This window comes from Micropterus dolomieu, linkage group LG13 (genome assembly GCF_021292245.1).
Source record: "Micropterus dolomieu isolate WLL.071019.BEF.003 ecotype Adirondacks linkage group LG13, ASM2129224v1, whole genome shotgun sequence".
Classification (NCBI taxonomy): domain Eukaryota; kingdom Metazoa; phylum Chordata; class Actinopteri; order Centrarchiformes; family Centrarchidae; genus Micropterus; species Micropterus dolomieu.
The window spans coordinates 24,340,800-24,363,494 of NC_060162.1; the positions used below are offsets into that span (position 1 = coordinate 24,340,800).

At 39.9% G+C, this 22,695-nt stretch overlaps 1 protein-coding gene across 1 annotated transcript in view; it reads left to right on the forward strand.

Moving 5' to 3' along the window:
* npr2 (natriuretic peptide receptor 2) overlaps window positions 1-22,695 on the forward strand; it is a 59,392-nt gene that overhangs the window by 24,008 nt on the left and 12,689 nt on the right. The window contains exons 8-15 of the mRNA XM_046067484.1: window positions 1,494-1,614; window positions 2,801-2,875; window positions 4,318-4,395; window positions 9,513-9,617; window positions 12,111-12,182; window positions 13,006-13,165; window positions 13,276-13,431; window positions 17,172-17,340. Of these exons, the coding sequence (XP_045923440.1) occupies window positions 1,494-1,614; window positions 2,801-2,875; window positions 4,318-4,395; window positions 9,513-9,617; window positions 12,111-12,182; window positions 13,006-13,165; window positions 13,276-13,431; window positions 17,172-17,340 (936 nt within the window). The remainder of the gene's footprint in view (window positions 1-1,493; window positions 1,615-2,800; window positions 2,876-4,317; window positions 4,396-9,512; window positions 9,618-12,110; window positions 12,183-13,005; window positions 13,166-13,275; window positions 13,432-17,171; window positions 17,341-22,695) is intronic.

Here is a 22,695-nt window from a genome sequence, read left to right on the forward strand (position 1 = left end):
CCCCCCCCCCCCCCCCCCCCCCCCCTTTTTTTTTTCACTACAAAACACCATAAAATGTTTCTGTTCCTGTAGTCTAAATTGCAGTTTGCTGTTTTATGCTTACAGTATTAGCTTAGTGTATTTTCATTGCCAGTATTCAAAGTCTTACTCTACATGATCAAATATGGTTGTTTGACAGCTCTATAATGAGCATTTTATTTTAAATGAAACAGTGATTCAAATGAAATTGTGTGAAGCTCTGATAAACATGCATGACGCATTACCTGTTTTGATACAGCTGTATTGAATTGCATGCTATGAGAGAGTCTGAGCCCAAAATTAGGATGATAGCTCTTTGTGTTGTATTTATTTTTATTTTTTTGGGGGGGGGGGGTTTATATGAAAACTCTGTTGTGAAAACTGAGCTTAAACAATTATAAAATGCTGTTTAAGACATTTATTTTAAGACACTAACTCTTTAATCATATAGACATGTTTTACTGGTTCAGGTTACACATCTCTTCTCTCAGTTTTAAGGAACAATATTTTTTTTACACTTTGAGTTAAGAGTTATTTTTGTACCAGTGTTAGTGCCTAGATAAGGTTAGAACATCTGAGTCCGCTCTTAGTGAGTTTGTTTAAAATGGAGTGTGGGAGGAAGAACTGAAGTGGGTTCTAATCTTCATCATGGCTTCCAAAGAAGAAAAGACCTATGAGTCATCAGAACAAGTCTTCATCTTCAAATACAAGAAAGAAGGTTTTCTGTAGAGTTTGAACTCAAATACTGCACACGCAGGGAGTTATAAGACCTTTCATTTGATGTGTTTAGTGCACACTCAGCATGACATTCAGCCAATTTATCATTTCAAGTCACAATGAATGATTAGACGTTTATAAGGGTCAACAAGATGTTTAGTGTTGATCTGACTTTTGACCAAACTTTCGAGGTTCAATTAACTGTACATAAAGTTGCAAATTTGAAATCTGTTGATTTCACTAAATTCCTATATGGGTCTTTACAGTAGAATGTTATGTTGGTAATATTTCAGGATGAAGAAAAGAGCTCTTTGTCCAGGACACTAAAAGTCAATGTTCAAGTAGAGAATGTGGATCAGTGAAGTTAAATTCTAATAAAACGCTAACTCACAAGCCTGCATGCATCAACGCACACACATCACTACATCCAAACGCTGCTGCAATCTGCAATCAGATCAGATCAGATGTAAATGCATAAATGGAGCAGTTAACTCTTCACTATATTAAACACGTTGTTTTAAATTTCATACAATTATTGCTCAAAATAAAACTGTCAACAGACCATAAAAAGTGAAATTAGAAAGACTCCACTGCGTGCCGAAAGATTCGAACCTGCGAAGCCACAAAAACATTCGCTCACTCACGTTTCCGCAACAAACCCCACCCAATCCACATCATGTGAGGTTGTTCCTCTGTACTTTGTGCTGCTGTCCTCGTTGATTTCACCACCTGGTTTTTCTTTTTTTTTTTTTTTCCAGGAAACTGAAGCTGGAGAAAGAGCTGGCTGGAATGCTGTGGAGGATTCGGTGGGAGGACCTTCAGTTCGAGAGCCCCAATAAATACCACAAACGAGCCGGCAGTCGGCTCACCCTCTCGCAGGTAGATGGGCTTCCCAAACAGTGCTGTTTGCTGATTTATATACTTGCATCGTGGTAAAAGACAAAAACAATTCCAAATGTGAAGATGAGGTGACGAAAAACAAATGTACCGAAGTGCTTCATGGCTTCTGAGAGTTAAAGACTAAATGTTACACCCACATGATCTCATATTAAAGCTGGCAGCCCTGCACATTCAGTGTTGCTGGCACAGCCTCCAATGTGTGATTAACAAGTTGTTGTAGGTTATGTTGCCATGTCTGCCAGTGGGACAGACTCAACACTGGGTCCACAGCTTCCATTCATACATGGCTGATTATCAGTCTGGAGATGTCACTGCTGTAAAATTGGACCCACCAGGAATTGAAAATGCTAATATTACATGTTTGAAGTTTGGAGCTGCAGCCTGTTTACACGCTGTGTGCTGTTTATTAAGGTGCAGTTTATGGTTTTTCTTAGAGCAAAGCTGCAGCCCCGAGAGAGTCACAATCTTTTGTTTGTTTACACATTCCTGAAACTTTCCCAATGGTTTATTGAAGGTGGCTCTGATTTGCGGTGGCAGATTGTTAAAATAAGCCCTCGTCTGGCCCCGGTCCCTACATATATATATATAATACCTCAACACGCTCTTCAAGTATCAGGTTCTGTTGTCTGAGGGCGAATGCATCTCCTTTCAGGTTGTGTTCCGTCCCACACGTGCAAGCGTTCATGAAAAGCACATGCACACACACCTTTTTCATTACTGGTTTTTGGTCCAAAACCTTGGATAATGTGTGTGTGTGGAAAACTCAGCCATTTTCCAGACCCATGTATTTTCCAGTGTGCCATGTGTAGCCAATATTTGCATTCTATACAAATGCGTAGTTGACTGTGCTGGCTGTCTGTATGCAGTGCGCCCACTTGATTTTTATTCACTCTGTGTGCACGGCAGACATTTGCCCAAGGACTCGAGTTGGTGTTATAAAAACTGAAAGCACTTTATTTTCTCAAATACAGGAGAATTTTCATGTTGCACAGAGAAAGGTATTTTGGATAAGAGAATGTCAGGCAATGAATGCTTTTTAGGAAGCTATGTTGCAGTGAAGTGGAAGCACAGAAGATTTAATCCTCTTTGCTCTAATCTGCACACTGACTTTGACACTAACTGACTTTTCCCCCCCTCTTCTCACTACTCCTTCCCACCTTCTCAGAGAGGCTCCAGCTATGGCTCCTTGATAACTGCCCATGGAAAATATCAGCTATTTGCAAAAACCGGCTATTTTAAGGTAAGGCTTAGTGAGTTCTGACATTTTCAACTCCTGCGCACTCCTTTCCCACCCACACATGTGCACGCTCGCAGAGAAAGCCGGAGAGCTGGAGAGGAGAGAGGAAGAGAGAGTGTGGGCGAGTTGAGGTAGTTGGTTTTAATGTGAGCTGCAGAATGCATCAATTTTCTTCGTCTTTTATTTTTTTCTTCCTTTGTTTCTACACTCCCGCCTCGCAGTCTGGACATGACCATCAACTTGTTGCTGCTGTTAATTTATCCGTTTAAGATGGCGGAGGTGTGTGGAAATGTCACAAGGAGAGAATGAAACATGTGATGGCTCTCTTTGTTTTCAGCTGCATGATGCCAGTTTTATATAAATACTGATGTCATGGTACAGTTTGAACATCTCACGGACCATTGGAGGTACTGATACACTTCTCAAATTCAATACAGGTGACAGGTGATTAAATCTGACACCGAAGCTCAACAGAAAGATATGCAGGAGCCACACCGACCTGCAAATACTGGAAAACAACCTCTGAAAGGCTTTTTTATTCAGTCAGAAGCCAATTGTATCTGCCTTGAAACATGGCCATCATCAGGTCCTGAAAGTTAAAGCTCCCACATGGGCTCACACATGAACTGGCGGCTGTGTTTCATCGTTGCTACAACAGCATTTTTCTCCGGTCTGACATGTCTGTGGCTCTGAGATATTCGCCTCGCTTCCTTCGTTTACTGTTCCTCACATATCAAAGCGACAGATACAATTCTTCTTCTGCAGCAGACTGAAATAGGCCCCAAATTAACCTGTAGGCTATATAGCAAGCTGCTGTTCCACTCTCCATTTTCATGGTCCTTGTTTGTACTTTTTCAGGGTTTCTGCAGTCAAATTTAAGACCATTTTAAGACCACTATGAATGAAATTTAAGACATATATCACAACATCAAAAAAAGAAACGTGCAAAGGAAATGCATGCAGTCACAAAATGACTTGCAGAGTAAATAAATGTATTCAAATTAGGGTTGGGTGATTGGCATTGGACGATGTCAACAATGAAACACCAGGATGGACGACGACATTGATAGGCTACATAATTAACATGCTGCGGTGCACCTGCTGCCGTGAGAAAGGATCACGGGTGGAAATATCTAGAAAAAAACCAAAACCTACTGCTGATGGAGTAACTCATGGGATTTAAAATTATTTAAGACCTAGAACACAAACTTAAGCGAATTTAAGACTTTTAAGGCCTTAAATGTTGAAATTTAAGACTTTTTAAGACCCAATGGAAACCCTGTTTTTAGAGCATCAGTATGTTTCTGCCTTATTTACATCTAAACCAAAGGCATCACCTTCATCCTCTTTCTTGTCTTCATATCATAAAAAGCTGTGTATAAACTGAACTCTACGTCAGTGTCGGACTGGATTCATTTCTCTTTCTCTTCTTGTGTTGCACACAGGGGAACCTGGTGGCCATCAAGCATGTCAACAAGAAGAGGATAGAGCTGACCAGACAAGTTTTACTGGAACTCAAACATGTAAGTCAGAGAGCATTACAATCTGTCCTGAATGCAAGCCTCTATCCTTAGACCAATGATTTGTAGATTTAAAAATGGGCAAGAAAAGTACATTTAGAGGTAGAAAGAGTACAAAAATATTATACTTAATTCAGAATCAGAATCAGAATCAGAAATACTTTATTGGTCCCAATGGGAAATTCTTTTAGCACAGTTCCACTTGTCAAAGGTAGATAGATAAAGGGTATATTAAAAGTAGATTTACTTTGATGAACTTTTACTTAAGTACAAGTAAAGTTACTGGTATAAAAATCTACTCAGGTAAAAGTAAAAAGTAGCTCATTTAAAATTTACTTCAAAGCAAATGTAACTTACTTTTTTAACCACCTAAAATAACTTATTTATATTGATTTAATATCTTATACTTTAAATTGCAGTCTTTGCCATTTGATAAGGGAACAAAGCCATGTGGTGCTTTCAATTTTAGTTTGTTTGACAGATATTTTGCCAAATCAATGGCGAAAAACAATGACATTTAATGTTATAATGAGAAGGTTGAGAATGATTTGCTTCTTTAAGAAACTGTGGCGGAACAGATTAGACTCTGGCGGGCTGCACTGGACTGGGAAAATGGGAAACACTGGACTGTATATGAAGTCATATCGCTATTTACGTACATTCAAACAGGTGGTAATTTTAATGGGATATGATAAACATTAGTATAATAAATAACCAGTTACCAGCAAGTTGCTATTGCCAACCAACATTGTCATGCACCAATGTCTTTTTGGCTATTTGGAGTAAAGACTCTTACTAAACTATGAAAACCTATTAGTCTATTATGTAACTGATTTCTACATCAGGGTCCTCAACTACATCTGTTCAAGGGCACAAATTTTTCTAAGCAGGCACTGTGGGGGCCGGACACTACAGGGCACAGAAGTCTGGGGAAGCTAAACAAACTATTGTCGGGCAGTTATTGGTATTTTCCATAATTATGTGAGCAGTCATGATCTGACATTATGCAGCACACAACATGAGTCTGCAAACAGCGAAAGTGAAAGGAGTTGGTTATCGGGTTGAGAAGGTGGAGGCAGAGCTGGATTGGTAATCTGGCATACCGGGAAAATGCCCGGTTAATGCCCAAAATCTTCTGGGGGAGGACCCCTATCAACTATTTCATCAATACATTTTTTTTCTTAATTAGTAGGCCTATTAAAATATATTCTTGTCTTGTTGTCATGGCCCCAATCTTGTGCAATGTTACGTTTCATGGGCTAAGTATTTCATCACACCCCAAATCTGAGCCTTTAAATTGAAGGATGGTGTATTGGTGAGGGGTGTCCGACCGATTTTGGTGAGCCGCCTGGGCCAAAAATGCCAGGGCCAATGTTTTGTCCCAGTCTAGCCCTGGGTGGAGGTGTGCAGCCTGTCGCATGCAGCTCTTTATCTAATAGCTCACTGTGTCTGCTCCTGACTGTTGCATTACTCACTGCAATATTCCCAACGGGTCCGCTATCAGAAAACTGTTGAAACAGTTGAAACGGTTGTCTTGTTGTGTTGACGCATTGTAGCGGTCTACACGACAGCGGTCAGCGTTGATCTCATTTACAAACAGATTACATTTCTACTTAAAAATAAAAGTCAACTTGTGTTTCGCCAGATAAATGCCTTTAATGTGAAGCAGCAGCAGGAAATGTTCAGTCTGCATTTGCAGTAACTTAATACAGCATTTTTTCGCAGCTTACACTGCATGATAAAGCTGCTGTTCTCTTGTACTTGAAGCCAAAGTGGTCGCGACTTTTTTTTACTCAGTAACGGATGTGATGTGAAATGTAGCGAAGTCGTCCTACAATACTTTCAACAAAACATACTTTGGTAAAATCAAAATTACAGATTTAAAAAACTACTTTAAAAAGTACAAGTACACAAAAAAGCTACTCAATTACAGTAATGTGAGTAATTGTAATTTGTTACTTTCCACCAGTACATATGTCCTGTTTTTGAGTTCTTGCAATCAATTATTTTTGTCTGGTATTTTGAGATCTTATGGAAAAGTACAAAATCATCTGCAATAGAATGCAGCTGCAAGGCTTTTAACTGGAACCACGAGAATACATAACCCCAATTTTAGAATCCCTTCAGTGGTTTCCAGTTACAGTTCTTCAAGAATACTGTTTAAAATAAAAAATTCCTCATAAGGAATTAAATTGATTGGCTCCATGCTATATTTCTGACCTACTAAATCCAGAGTGTATAAGGGAGCACAGCAGTGAACATTCTTCTAAAAGTCTTGCTGCCAAGGATGAGCGTACTTTTGTTGTCATGGCACCTAAACTCTCACAGCCCGCGCTGCTGCTTTTGTATTTTCTTTAAAATGTTCCTCTTAAACTTATCTTTAATTGACAAGTTTTTTTTCATTTCATCTAGTTTTACTTTTTACTGTATAATTATATTTCGCTCTCTCATGTCTCATTCGTTTAACCACTTTGTAACTATGCTGAGAATAGTTCTATTGTTGTTAGTACCACTCGACAGGCCAGCTCATCTACTTGTACTAAAGAAACCTCAGAATCTAATGGACAGACTGCTAACACGTGCTTATTTAAAGCTGCAATAATCAATATTTTTATACTTACAACATATCACATGACTGCCTGGATGTGAAAGGGGTCTCTCATTTTAATGAATCCAAGAGAATTATCACCAACTCTTCCCCTCAGCTCTACAAAGCATTTCAGCATCTTTCAGTTCTTTCTTTGTTCACTTTACTGTTTAGCTTCGGCCTCACTGCTGTCACTGGCGCTGTTTTCAGCCACAGCAGGCAGCTGTGTTCAGTGAAAAAGCTCTAAAAACCTGCCCAGCACCAAACCACAGACAGAGGATGTTAGCGATTAGCTGGTGAAGAAAGTGCAAAACAGCCAGATATTTTTGCTAGAGTTGGTGGAGCCCAAAACAGCGCTAAGAGAGAATGAATATTGGACTGACGCTCATCATCATGAACATACATACAAACACAATTTCAAATGAATGATAATGTCGCCAATGGTTGATGGGTGTATAGATAAGCTAACAAGTTCTTGTGCCACAATAAGGTTGAAATTTCTGCTTATACAAAGGAAATACCAGCTGAGCTCTTCCCACCCCTCAGGATGAACTAGTTTTCTTTTCATGACCTCATGACCTTTCCTCTAATGGCAGTCTCAGTACAAAATGTGCATTTTTAGCTCCAGCTCTGGTATTTTACTAAAAAATTGTATTTTACTAAAAACAGTGAAATAATGTTTTGTTCTGTCCAACACTTTTGTATTTTGTGGTGTCACTTCTAGCCTTTTTTGTTCAGAAGAGGGATCCAAAATTCTTGGCTGTGAAATCCATCTGAGAAATCGTTGGCTCGTGCTGTTAACTTCTTTCAGTGGCCTCAGTGTGAAGAGAGCCATGCATGGAGACCTTGAGGGTGAATTGTAAAAAGAAAAGAAAAAAAGAAAAGGGAAAAAAACCCACCTCGTCCTCAACAACTTGTATTCAGCAAATCATTTATTCACTCACTAAAATAAAAAAAACTTGAATCGACATTATTGTTCTTTCTTCATACAAGGTTCAATCACTCCAGTTGCTTTACAAAAGGAGTTCCTGAAAAGTGGAAATATCTCATCATATTAGTATAGAATATAATTTCTGACTCAGTAGGCCAGTAAAAGCTTTTATTTTCAAATGTTTTTGTTTTCAGGACATGGTACCTGCTCAACCAGTGCCACCGCAGGATGTCGCTTACTAAAGAGTTTACAGAAATGGTCTCTTTGGTTGGGATATATTTAGGCGTAAGCGATAAGTAATCTGAACGAGAAAAATATCCACACAATTTATGTGGTTTGGTGATGGAAACACAGTGTGGCTCAGGGAAACCCATAATTCGGGAAATTACATGGGTGCTCACGAGTAAGATGGATGCTGGTGGGGAAGATCTTTGGCCGTTTCTTCACTTTTAATATTTCTTACTTTCAACTCTCTTTATCTCTATCTTTGCTCCTCCTTTCCGTGTGAGATGCAGCCTGTTTGGGCTTCCTGGATGCCTCTGTGGCCTCTCGGTCAGTCAGCAGGCACACATTGGAGAGAGGCTGCTGTCTGGGCTGGCAGCTTATCAGACGCCCCGGGGGCATGATCGGCTGTCAAACCCCAGCTCATGAAAAAAAGCCAACCAGATGGGGGAAGAGACAGGCCTGCCAGTGGAAACTTAACCACTTGTCTTCCAGCACTCTCTCCCCCACCCCCACCAGAGTGCAGCAGGGGAAATTATATAGGCCAAAGGGTAGGCTAACATCTCTGGAGCCGTGAAACAGGAGCCACCAACTCCCTGATTTTGGTGCGAGAGCGGCTGTCACTCACTGTGCTCAAAGAGGAAAAATACGCTGTTGAAATTATGAACACCGTTTTTGAAGTTTCATGCTGGCTGCGGAAAGATTTCCTCCTCCTTTTTTTTCCCCTCCAGTGCCGTTTCTGTCAGCAGCTCATACGGGTTGCAACGAAGGCACGAGGAGGACGTCCATGTAGCTTGTTTCTATAAAAGAAAATGACTGGACTTTTTCACACTTTCTCATAAAAGCAATCTGCCAGAAAATGTTCTCCTGAAATGAGTTTCCCTCTTAATCACTTAACCTCAGACATCTCTGTTTTCATACTTCTCAAAAGTGATTCATGTTTTGGAAGTTGTATCGTAAAACCAGTGTGTGATTTGTGATTATTTTCCATGTAGAGCTGTTTGACACGTTCTGCCTGCTCCGCTCTGATATTCCTGCTCGTACATCCTCTCAACACCTCACCTTTTTTTTTGTTTTTTCATCACCCTCAGCACACAGGCTCATTCATAACCTCCAAGGGGCAATTTATGCACATGCACAAGTTTCAACTGGGTGCCCTGAGCAGGAATGCGTCTCAACACGTAGAAAAAGACGCAGTGCCAACCAGTCTACTGCAAATAGACTATTTTGATGAACTGCTGGCAGCGTTATTCTCAAAACTTTGTATATAAATGAACCGTCAGTCCTCTCCCCCGTCCTCTGTTTCCATGGGGTTTGGGAATGTGATGTTTGGAAAGAGTTGCACTCACAGTTGCAGTGTGTTTGTGTGGTTATTTTCAGATGAGAGACGTTCAGTTCAACCACCTAACCAGGTTCATCGGAGCCTGCATTGACCCTCCCAACATCTGCATCGTAACAGAGTACTGTCCCAGAGGCAGCCTGCAGGTAATGTCTCCTGCTCTTATACCTTTACTTTCATACATTACTAGTGCCACAATCATTGTTACTTGACTCGGATGTTTGAGCGTCACTGCGCGGTGTTTGACACTGTTTTCACATTTATCGGCTGAAGGAGGAAAGGGTCTCTATAAGACATGATGTGTGTACGAACAAGATTTTGTGGCACCACAACTCGTTAGGAAACCATTCATGGTCCAGTACGCAACTTATGTGTGGTGTGCTGTGTGTGATGTGTTAAACTCCAGGTCACATTACACCTTTCAGTGACGCAAGAGACATCTTGTGTTCAGCAGTTAAGCTTTTGAAATGAAAAATATTTGCATATTCATAGATTTAGGATCTTTTAACGCGGCAGAAGGAATAAATTACATTTTTAATAAGACTGAATTTTTTATTTATTTTTTTTTACCTTTTTGTGGATAAACCATATGAGACACACATTATTCATAGCAGAGTATTTTTATACATCTTGAAAAACATCTGGAAGTGTTCTTTAAGAATAAACACATTTTTCTTTATTTCTCATGCAGATAATTGAGATGTGTATATTTATTACATGAATATAAAGTAATAAAATGGGCAGCTTTGCTATTTACTGAATTTAATTGACTTTAAAAATACAGCATAGCTGGTTTTAAACACTGATTACGGTGCAAGTTAAATTACTGTATAATTCAAATACACTATACAGTAATACAGTACTGTAGTTCAAATTATAATTAGGCTCTTGCCTAAAACAGTATTGTGCTCTTTACAAAAACAGTAACGTCACTAATGCAAATAAGCTACTAAGCCACAGCTTGGCAGTGGTTTCATTGCGTTTCTACATTTTTTAACAGGCCTGAAAGTAAGCGGTATGCTTTCAATGCTGAACTGGTGGCAGAGTTTGAAAACAAATATATTGATACAATATTCAGATGTTTTCCCCCATATGTTGTCAATGTGTGAAAAGACACAATATTACCACACTGTAAGCACACTTGATTACTATAAGCAACTTATTTACAAGGCATTTGTATAGAGATAATTTTTTGATCCTATAAGCGGTGACGATGATCACTGTGAGCAGTTTCCACTGTAGTTTGACATTTTTGGAAAGACACTTGTTCACTTTCTTGCTGGAGAATATCGATACCACTCTCATGTCTGTGCATGTACCTGGAGCCACGTTAGCTTCACATAAAGACGGGATGTAGGGAAAACAGCTGTGTCTGAAAGTCAGTCTACCAGAAGCTTTTAAACTCGCTAATAACACATGAAGAAGCAGTGTGATTTCCAGGAGGCTACACTGGTTGCCTGACAACCTCACTGTGACCATTGGTGGCTTCAGAGAGTCACTTTGCCCGGCCACTGGTCACCTGAAAATAATTAAGAGCTCAACAACAAGGTCAAACAGCTGATCTTCTTTGTTTGATATTAGTGTAATTCCCCAATACGAAGCACTTTAAAGAAATTTAAAAAACACCAAAAAACCAAATCCCTTGTTTCTTGGCTCATGACCAGACATTTCACCAAAGAAATGAAATCACCAATGAAATCTGTTAAGAGGTTTTTGACTGCTAACAAACAACTCTGGATCGCAAAAACATAACCTCCTCAGCTGAGCTGATAACATCAGTAATTACTTAATGCAATATCCTTAAAGCTGGGGCAGGAAATGCATTTCAGGAGCATTTTTTGTATGTATGTTTTAACATCCCAACAGCAATCAATAAATCAGACGCTCCGGGGGGGGGGGGGATAAAAAAATCCGATATTTGTGGCTGTCACAGCTTGTAATGAGCTTACCTGCCTACCTGCCTAACTGCGTGCAATCACTGCGCATGCACGTGTTTTGGGGGAGTGGCTTTGGAAGGAGAAGCCAACTGATGGACTGTTCTTGCTGCAGTACCTTGATAGTGAACTGTTTTAGCACGGACAGCCTCGTCAAACTGCTATTTCTAGCTGTGTTTGTACCGAGCTCAAGTGAAATCCCTTTATTTAGCCTACAGTGAGCTTACAGAATGTGGCCAGCTTACCTTTGACACATTTTTGTCTTGTATTCAATCGTTGCAATTTGTCTTTTTTAATTCCAGTAAGAAACCCATGTTAAGTGAACTTGTTCTTGGCATGGAGTTCCTACATGCTAGCAGCTTCTTAAAATGGACGAGCTGCAAACAGTGGAAACTCACTTATCACTCACACTTCTAGAGAAGAACGACAGATAGCTGCAACCTATGTGACGTTGCTGGATGTCAAAGCTAGACCCATATTCCAGTAACTGGCTGGCTGCAGGGCTAAATTTGTGACTATGAGTACATAAAAGAAATGGTATCTGGATGTTAAGTGGTTCTGTATTTAGTTAGAAAATAATCTTTGGGTCTGTCTTGGCTGCTGAGAGGCTCTTGTAAATTTAAAAGATAAAGCAGAAGCTAGAGTTTTTATTTCTTGTCTGTAAAAGTTTTCTGCTCCATTTTGGATTTGTTTTTGTTTTTCCAGGACATTCTGGAGAATGAGAGCATCAACCTGGACTGGATGTTTCGCTACTCGCTGATCAATGACATAGTGAAGGTGCGTGCCGGTCAGATTGAAAGCGCTGTAAACAAAAAGCAGAAATCAAAGGCAGTACAGGAGCATTGAGTTTTATGCTGTTTTCATATAAATGTTGGCAAAAGGTCACTTTTCAGTGTTGAATTAGATGCTTTGTGCGCCTTAGAGACACAGAAAAAAATGTCTAGGTTGCTATGGTTTCACATGGACAAGAGTGAGAGAGGCAGAGAAAGAGGGACTCGCATGCACAAAAATTTATTTTTGGCACAGGACAGCGGATGAAACTACAGTAAATATTGCTGTTATATAGTGTAAAGTACAACAGAAACATAATCATAAACTTTGCAAAAAAATTTCCTTCCAGCTTAATCAAAACTAATCATGGATACTTTAGAAGATTATTTTTAATTTGTATAAACAAAGAGGCTTTTTGTCAAGAGAGCGGCCTCTTGGATGGGTTCCGTCTACATTTCTCCACACAGATAGCTGCGTTCTGCAGAGAAGAGGCGCCGGTGAAGCTTTGAGGGATGTTTGACTCACTGTTTCCACAAAATATTGAACATGAGTACATTCAGTACTCACTGTCCCCTTCCCGAAGGCATTAACAGTAATTTCACAGAAATTCCCTCGTGACGGTGTCATCCTAGAAACACGGCCTCTTCTCAAAACCTTCAGCATACATCTACTTGTCAAAGCATATTATTTCCATATGTCTGGATTTTTGTGTTTTCATGTATGATTTGCTGTACAGGAAAAAATTAAGAGAGAGAGAGAGAGAGAGAGAGAGAGAGAGAGAGAGAAAGAGAACCCCCTTAATGCTTGACTTAACGCTCCTCTCCACCAGGGAATGAACTATCTCCACAATAGCTACATTGGCTGCCATGGAAATCTGAAGTCATCTAATTGCGTGGTGGACAGTCGATTTGTTTTGAAAATCACGGATTATGGCTTGGCCAGCTTCCGCTCGTCTTGTGAAAACGATGACTCGCACGCACTCTATGCAAGTAAGTCGAGTTCATTTATTCTGTCACTGAATTGTTCATTCACAAAAACAGCAGCTCCTGCTGTATTTCCGACATTTTCCGAGTGTTTCTGACTGTGCTTGGTTTCCCAGAGAAGCTTTGGACGGCTCCTGAGCTGCTCATATACGACCGCCATCCTCCTCAAGGGACACAGAAGGGTGATGTGTACAGTTTTGGCATCATACTGCAGGAAATAGCCCTGAGGAATGGCCCTTTCTATGTGGAAGGCATGGACCTCAGCCCCAAAGGTAAACACAACTGTCTTTTTTAGGCCGCAGGAAAGTCAGCTGACCCCTGGATATATCAAAAAGCAAGAACACAAAAGAAAAGTAAATCAAACGGATAATCAGCACAAACACGTTTTGTGTCCCAAACTAAACCATGTCTCTGTAACATTTTAAAGCTGCTTTATAAGAGAGTAGTCTGAGAAATATCAGACTAACAGTTTCCTCTGACAAGGACAGAAAAGATGGAAGTTCACAAAATAGGAACTTCATTCATTGGCTTTTCACTGGCATTTCCAAAGTAGAGCTCCACAAGGTCAGACTCTTATACCGTGGCCCCGCAGCTATGTACACAAACAAAGAACACATGTTGGCCAGATGTCAAAGGCAGGTGGAGTCCAACACATCTCATATTTGGGATATGAGACTATGAGAAACAACCCAAACAAAGCACAGAAAAGGAAAATAAAAAATGTAAGTAAAAACAAATGTAAAAAGTCAACTTGTCAGTGTAGTCTGAATGTCTAAAAGATATGACATTGACATTACATCAAAGAAATCCAAGAGCATAGAAGGAGAAACAAAACTGATACCCTAGATAAATAAAAAAGCAACCAAGAGGCAAGTTGGTATTTGCCTAATGATGCCTCAAAGGATGGGTTCACATTTTTCAAATTAAAACAAACCCGTATGGCACTATCGGTAGCTTTAATTTCCTTTCTTTCTAAAACAGTTTCAAGGGAAAAGTGACTGCCAAAGCTACTACAAGGCTTCAGTACTCTGAGTTAAACTAAAGTCCTTATAGGCAAGTCCCTCCAATCGGCACCAATCTTGGTAACGCCTCCGGGTAATAAATAGGGAGAGAGACATAAACACTGCATGTATAGAATCACCAGTAAAATCTGATAAAAATCGCTGAAAAAGTTTGATGACTTTGCCCCAAAAAAATGAAACTAAAAAGACTAAAATGACTTTGAAAGATATCCACTTGATTTGCACAGAAATAAGACAATGGATTTAGTCCAATATCACGTGCACTGAAATCCATTTACAAAGGTATGTGTTCATTATCAGTATGGACAGAGGGACCAGTTCCAGCGACCAGTAATGCTTTCAATGTACACTGACAGCCTGTCCGTGTAAGGAGGTGGATTGAATGGAAGGGGGGGGTAAAACCCAGGACTTTGACAGAGGAGAAGTTAAACAGAATCACTGACTTCTGTCACAAGATTTACGCCTTACTTAACATACTAATTTAAATCTAAACCACAATGTTTTCCTAAAGCTAACCAAGTCATTTTTTTTTGCCTATATCTAACCAAACTGACACAGTTTCACAACGTTAACTGTCTGTTAAATGTCACATGACTTATGTAACATAGTAGGTCTAGTTGCCTGTGCTGGTCACAGACGCTCATATGTGTCGTTTTGGGAGGCATGGACAAACGACCTATTTTGTCATTTAGGTTGGAGGACTTGTTGTGACTTTGGGAGTGTTGTTTTAAGACACGCTTGAAAAAGGCTGTGAAACCATCCTTTACCAACACTACAGTTAAAAAAGACAAATTTCCAACATTGGCTCAGTGAAACCTTTGTGAAAATGATACATTTGTGTGCTAGATTGGTAGGTTGAACCTCAAAAACCATCAGCAAAGGAAAAAACGGACTGGTCCACAGTAGCTACAGGGTTTAGTGCCAATGTGACAGAATTCCTTGTTATCTTCTTAGGTTAAATAAGGCTTAAGCTTAATATCTGCTGACACTTTGGCTCTTCAGCTTACTGCACAGATGTTGCGGTTTGACCAGTTTCTTCACCAGCATCTACTTTTACCTCCACCGCTGCTTCTGCTTTGTGACAGCAGGAAAAACTCTAACTTCTAAAGCAATTAAGGATCAGGAGTTGAACTTTTACACATCCGAAGTTAGGCACATCCTCCATGTGATGACTTTAAATAGCCTTTTATTCATAGTCACGCTTTGTGCTGCTTGTACAAGTGCCTGCTACTTATCCATTAACAGGCTGAAAGCAGTGAAAGCAGGCACCTGTTCTCTAGTGTCTGAATGTGTTAACTCCAGAGCTGTAATGATATTTTTGTGGTTTCAAATGACAGCAGAATCTTCTAATTACTTTTATACGTCTTTCAGAATGATACTAATAACAGAAAAGAGAGGATGTGGAGAAATCATTTTGGGAAAGGATGTCTCTTACAAACTTTCTAAATTTATATGATTAATGGATCAAAGAGGAGAAACAAAGAGATGATCAGCAGTGCCGAACAGATTAAGGCTCACCTGGCAGAAAAGGAACATTGACACAAATACAGAACTATCAAAAGAATATCAGTACTCCTGAAAACAGGAATCTAGGTTTGAAAGTTCACTCAGTTGAGCAGTCACTGTGCACAGCATCTCCTGCATTTAAAAAAATCTTGAGGGAAATGCGCTCTACTGAAATTAGTAACATTGCGATGGCATTATCAGATCACTAAGGAGCTATTAGTTAAAGGTTCAGTGTGTTAGCTTTAGTGGCATCTAGTGGTGACTGCTTGCGAATTGCTATCACGGTGCATTCACGTGCTGCTCGGATGGTCCCATTTCACGAGTTGTGAAGTCGTTCTTCAGTGTGTTCATGTGCTCTTAAATCGGTATGTGTACTGCAAAGATGTGTTGGATTTGCATTATCAGAGCATATAAACAACACACAGACATCTAATCTGGACAGCAAACTAACCTTTAAAACCATATTACATATGACATTTATGCAAAATATGTGAATGCAATATATGATTTTGCATGAATCAACGTTCTGCATACTTCTTTATGTCCCACTTACGTTTTGTTTCTCTTTTTGCAATAAAGATTTAAGGAGGAAAAAAATATTCTTATTCTTCCAACAGCACATGAACGCACCATCATTCACCTTTCACCCCTCCCTTTTTAAGCATGCAGGAGAAACTACAGTGGTGACACGCCCTGTCGGCTCTTGTGCTAAATAGTAACTGTGTTCCTCCATTTGATTTTTTCAAGTGTTTCAAATTTTCTCTGACTACTAATACTACTACTAATAATAATAATAATAACTTGACTTCTTTTTCTTTTTCTTCGTACATATTCAACGCTCTATAGCGCCGTTTAACTGTTCGGGCTACTGTAGAAACATGGCGGCGCAAAATGGTGACGTCTATGTAGGTGTGTAGATAGATATGGCTCATTCTAAGGTAATAAAAACATAACGGTTCATTATGTAAGGTCTCTATACCCCACTGAAAACATAGTTATGGATATTATATTGCATTTCTGTAAATAGATCCTCCTAAATATTACACACTGGACCTTTAAATACATGCTCAGTAAATCTTTATTAGCTCACATGAGAAAACATTTAAGGAAGACCCATTAGAAGAAGCATTTAATGCTCATCTAAAAAATTCAATGTCACCAAATTTGGAGATACATGGATTTCATTGGGCAGCAATTTCACAAGACAGTTAAGCTGCAGAAATGAGCTCTGAGTTGAACTGACATCAGAAGTGTCGGTTGAACTTGGTTTAAGGTTTGTTAATTGCAGAGTTGTTGTATTGCATGTGGTGTTTCAGTTATTTTGTCCACCCTTTGTATGCACATTTGACACAGCGGTGTTCAGCACAGAGCATCAAGTCAAACAGAACAGGAGGAAATGTGAACTGAGTCTGATGATTATAACTTCCTGACACACACACTATGTTTCGCACTGGAGAACACACCCTCTGTCCTCTCCGCTGCAGAGATCATACAGAAGGTGAGGAACGGTCAGAAACCGTACTTTCGGCCGACGACGGACAACAAATGCCACTCGGAGGAGCTGACCATCCTGATGGAGGGCTGCTGGGCCGAGGACCCTGCAGAGAGGCCCGACTTTGGCCACATCAAGATCTACGTTGCCAAACTCAACAAGTGAGCCCCACATGTCGCTTGTTTTCGTTACCCAGTCTGACACTGCCTGTCCTTAAAGAGTCACTTCACTGAAATTACAAAAACAACTGCAGAAATCTCAAAGACAGAGAACTCAGCGAACAAAACCAAAGCTATCTGCATGGCAAGATACTACTTGAGGTCAGTGAGAAACAGTTTTTTTGTAATTTGGGTAAACTGATCGTTTACATGACAGGAATAAATTATAGCAAAACACAAGGGTGCTGGAAGCACTTGATTCATTTAACGTCGATAACTTGACAAATTGAAATCGACCGAGGCTGTTCTTTCCCAGACTATCAGTATCTTCCCTGCCAAGCTCAACATGTGAACACTGTGTTAAGATCCCAATGTCCCCCAAGACTGCCGTGCAGGCTGATACATTTAAGAGATTCAAAAAGGCAAACGGGAAAAATAATCATGTTCTGGAAATCACTGAGACGGTTTTGGATAAAAGGCTGTTTGTAATTCCTGACAGACAGCTCTTGACAGGAAGTGCTATTTGCTGCCTTTTCATCCCTAACTGTGTTTGTGTAAGAAATATATACCAGAAACAGGGACTCACACACTCCCCGTGTGCGAGTCCCTGTTTCTGGTATTGTTTTCAATCATCCCATGAATCATTCATATGCATATTTTGGTTCTGAGTCTCATGTCGACGCAGGAAGAAAGGGAAGGAATGTTTTCTCTTGAGTAGGGCAGCTCTGTCAGAAAGAGTTACGGTAAAAAGCAACCCTGTTGATGCAAAGTTACATTTGAGCACACACACACAAACACACATATACACGATTGACAGCACATTTTTGGATATGAACTAATGGCAGGTAGCAGCTGTTTGGGAAAGTGTACAATGCTATAATTCATTCTGTATAAACACAATATGGTGGTAAAGAAAGACCATGACAGAGAATAAATGTGTGTATATATATATATATATATATATATATATATATATATATATATATACTGTACATATATACTGTGTATATATAGTACAGTATAGTATAAAATCATAAAGGAATAAATCACCATCATGAAATCATTCATTCTCAGAGACAGTTCCCTGTTTATGTGTGCAGAGTTGTAATTAACCTGTGACGGTTTGCCATGAATAACACAAGTATAATATATTTTAAATCCTTACATCTACAGAGGGGATGTAACTCAATTTAATGCACAATTTAACCCATATAGAATTTACTGCTCAGCAATCATGTATTCATTACCATCACTTTATTCATATTACACTCAGTCTTGAACCATGTGTTGCCATCGAGAAAACAAAGGGTTATTTTATTATCTTAATGTATGGCCCTCAGAAGTATTAGCGTCAGTGTGGGTAATTAACAAATCAGATCTTTCCTATTTTGTAGCCTAATAAAGACAAACTAGAAAATGAATGCAATACGTCACAGGCGAAGGAGCGCCTAGAATCTCTGTCGTCGTAGTCAGCATCCAATCACAGCACAGTGGGGCGGGACTTGGTACAAAAAAATGGGTGGGGAAGAAATAGCTCGGCTTTCCCATAATTGTGAGATATTTTCTGCTAAGACATTGTTATGAGAAAAGGTCGGTCAAATGGTGCAATGCAGGGATCCATCATTACAAACGCATGTTGTGTGAATATTCGTTGTTCAAACTGTATAATGTATAGTGTGTGTATATATATATATATATATACACACACTCCTCTGGAGTAACTGGTGTCTTGCTCAGGGACACATTGTGGATGTGTCACAGTGGGAATCAAACCTGAGTCTCTCATACCAAAGGCTGTGTCTTATCCACTGCATCATCGCCAAACCACATCACAACTGTGCCAGCATGTCCCACTTCTAACCAGTGAGAAAAGCACAGAGAAAAAGACAAAATACACCAATCTCATCATGGGAAATAACCAAAGTGTTCTGACTTTGGCAGAAAACAGTCCCCATCACTCACAGTAAGAAACTAACTGAGTGTTCTGGGTCCAGTCAAGAGCCCAAAGTTTCCAAAAACACCTAAATGTGGTGCAAAACTGCGAGGAAATGTGTATAAAATAATGCTTAAAGACATCTGGAAAAGTTCAACTTGCTGTGCCATAACAAACGTCTTGGGTTTTAATATTTCACTTAGTCAAAGCATCACATAGTTTCAATAATAAGTTGGAACAAGCAGATACAGAAATTTATACTGTATGCGTTTAACATTTAACAACCATACCTATGATTCCACATATAATGTGGAAAAGGTATATTTAAGGGTAGATCAGGAGGTTAAGCAGAGTGCCTGAGTGAATGCAGTGCCTAGCTGCCAGAGGTTGTAGTGTTCTGCCCGTAAGGTGCCGTCGACCTTCCTGGCCTGTGAGTTGTGACATGAAGATCAAAACACAGGTCATGGTTCATTACACTGAATGGCAGCTTGGAGCTTTCTCCCTCTAACATGGTCACGCTGTATGGTAGCTAGCTCAGCTTAAGATGGAAGTGCCTCTGGAGAAGGAACAGATTTGTAGTTGTTCTGATTTTCACCTGTTATAGCCACTGGACAGATGTGTCACACATAATCAGGCTAGGTTGTGCTTTAATTTTATACCTCTTCAGGTCACTTTGCGATATTAAGCGATGACGGGAAGGTTAACCTTGCCTCACTGCTGAATAGGACACTGTTACCGTGCAGTCAGTAGCCAAAGTAATCATGTTGATGTTCTTTCATTCACTGCAATAGAGATTGGCAATCCAGGAGGTGTGCAGGGGGTGGGGGGGGGGGGCGCTTTACTCGAAGTCTGTTATTGAAATTGAGAAAATCACTGACCCTTCCTTCCCCTTGCCTGATGTCTTCCTCACCTGTCAACAATTTCCACCAGCATAGGAGAAAACACAAGCAGCTCGAGCTGACTAATCACCATTGTGAAGTGTGTGTGTGTGTGTGTGTGTGTGTGTGTGTGTGTGTATGCTGGAATCCAGCTTTAGCCCTGTAGCCAGGTATCAAATACAGCCAATGCACCAGTGGTGATTCCGGTCTTATTCATTACTTGATAGGAGATCTTGCTATTGACTTAAAGGGGCACTTTATAATCAGCACAGATAATACTAAAGCGTCAGAGCAAATGAGCTTGTAGAGATTTGAAGTGTGCTTGAAACAAGTAATCCGCCACAGTGAAGATTTCATTCCCATTTTATTTCCATATATGTATGCACTGCTACAACTTATTTGTTGCACATATATAATAATGTGAAGATTTTGACATTTGTGGTGATTTGTTTTCCTCTTGTTCTGGAATTTTTATAAATATTAGTTTACCATTACATTATTGAAGTATGAGATTGTTGTTTTTTGGGTCATATGTCGTATGTATTAGGTTTTTTCCTCTATTTATCTAGCGTTATGTTTATTTGCTATTGATATAAGGCACCAGTAAGATTTGCAGTATGACTATTTATGACTGCATTTTATGATATTGTTTTGATGTACATTCAGTATACCAAAATCTACATTCATCTTATGGAAATATGAATGAATGTTTTATAATGGCTGCCTTATTTTATGAGGAAGTAGGTGATTGATGTAGACAAATAAGTCACCTCCTACAAAAGATGGCTTCTCACTATGTAACACCATTTGTCTGATGAAGGTTTAATCCTCATTATCATTATCATTAATGTGTCAATATATATTTTTTTGCAAGTTAGACAGTGTGCGGGAGTTTTTCTTTGCTACCTTTGACTCTCCTGTCCCCCTCCGACTCACCTATCTATCATTATAGGGGTGCAAAGTTATTTACTGTTCCTCGTCAAAGCACCATCACCTCTTGTGAGCATGAATCCTTGTTGGTGAGTTCAAGGCCACTCTGATATCACAGATTTGAGAGTAGGATGCCAAAGACCATTACATTCATGAGCCACGTTGTTGTGAGATCATATCCATAAGATTACAGCTGCGTTTCTTTGTGCAATCCTGTATTGTACAATTACTGCTGAGCCTCGAAGGACAAACAAAGTCATTAGTCATTGTGTCATTTCTTTGTCATTTTGTAAAAATAGAATTTCACAATGAAATGTAAGTTGTAGCCCTTTAAGGCTACACACACATCGAACATACTGTATATACAAATCTTTACATTTAGTTTTGAATAAAATATAAAGAAAAGAAATTAAGTAAATACTCTCATCTGCCACTTTATTAGGTACACCTTGCTAGTACTGAGTTGGACCCCCTTTTGCCTTCAGAGTTGCCTCAATCCTTTGGAGCATACTTTCAACAATGTATTGCAAACACTCCTCAGCCTTTGGTCCATATTGTCATGATAGCGTCCCACAGTTGCTGCAGATTTGTCGGCTGCACATCCATGATGCGAATCTCCCGTTGCACCACATCTCAAAGGCGCTCTGTTGGATTGAGATCTGGTGACTGTGGAGGCCACTGGAGTACAGTGAAACAGTTTGAGATGATTTGAGCTTTGTGACATGGTGCATTATCCTGCTGGAAGTAGATGGGTACACTGTGGTCAGAAAGGGATGGACATGGTCAGCAACAATACTGGCTGTCGCATTTAAACAATGCTCAATACGTACTGAGGGGCCCAAAGTGTGCCAGGAAAATATCCCCCACACGGTTACACCACCACCACCACCAGCCTGAACCATTGATACAAGGCAAATTCTGACCTACCATCGAATGTTGCAGCAGAAATTGAGACTCCTCAGATCAGACAATGCTTTTCCAATCTTCTATTGTTCAATTTTGCCTGTGTGAATTGTAGCCTCAGTTTCCTGTTCTTGCTGACAGGAATGGCACCAGGTTTGGTCTTCTGCTGCTGTAGCCCATCTGCTTCAAGGTTCGACGTGTTGTGCGCTCAGAGATGCTATTCTACATATCTTGGTTGTAATGAGTGGTTATTTGAGTTACAGTTGCCTTTCTGTCATCTGGAACCAGTCTGCCCATTCTCCTCTGACCTCTGACATCAACAAGGTATTTTCGTCCACACAACTGCCGCTCACTGGATATTTTCTCTTTTTCAGACCATTCTCCATAAACCTTAGAGATGGTTGTGTGCGAAAATCCCAGTAGATCAGCAGTTTCTGAAATACTCCCGACAACCATGCCATGTTCAAAGTCACTTAAATCCCCTTTCTTCCCCATTCTGATTCTCTGTTTGAAGTTCAGCAAGATGTCTTGACCAAGTCTACATGCATAAATGCATTGAGCTGCTGCCATGTGATTGGCTGATTAGCTATGTGTGTTAACAAGCAATTGGACACGTGTACCTAATAAAGTGGCCGGTGAGTGTACACAGTTACTTACGTAAATAATACCTATACACCTATTTTTTGCACTAAAAGGCTATTCTCAGCGGACTGA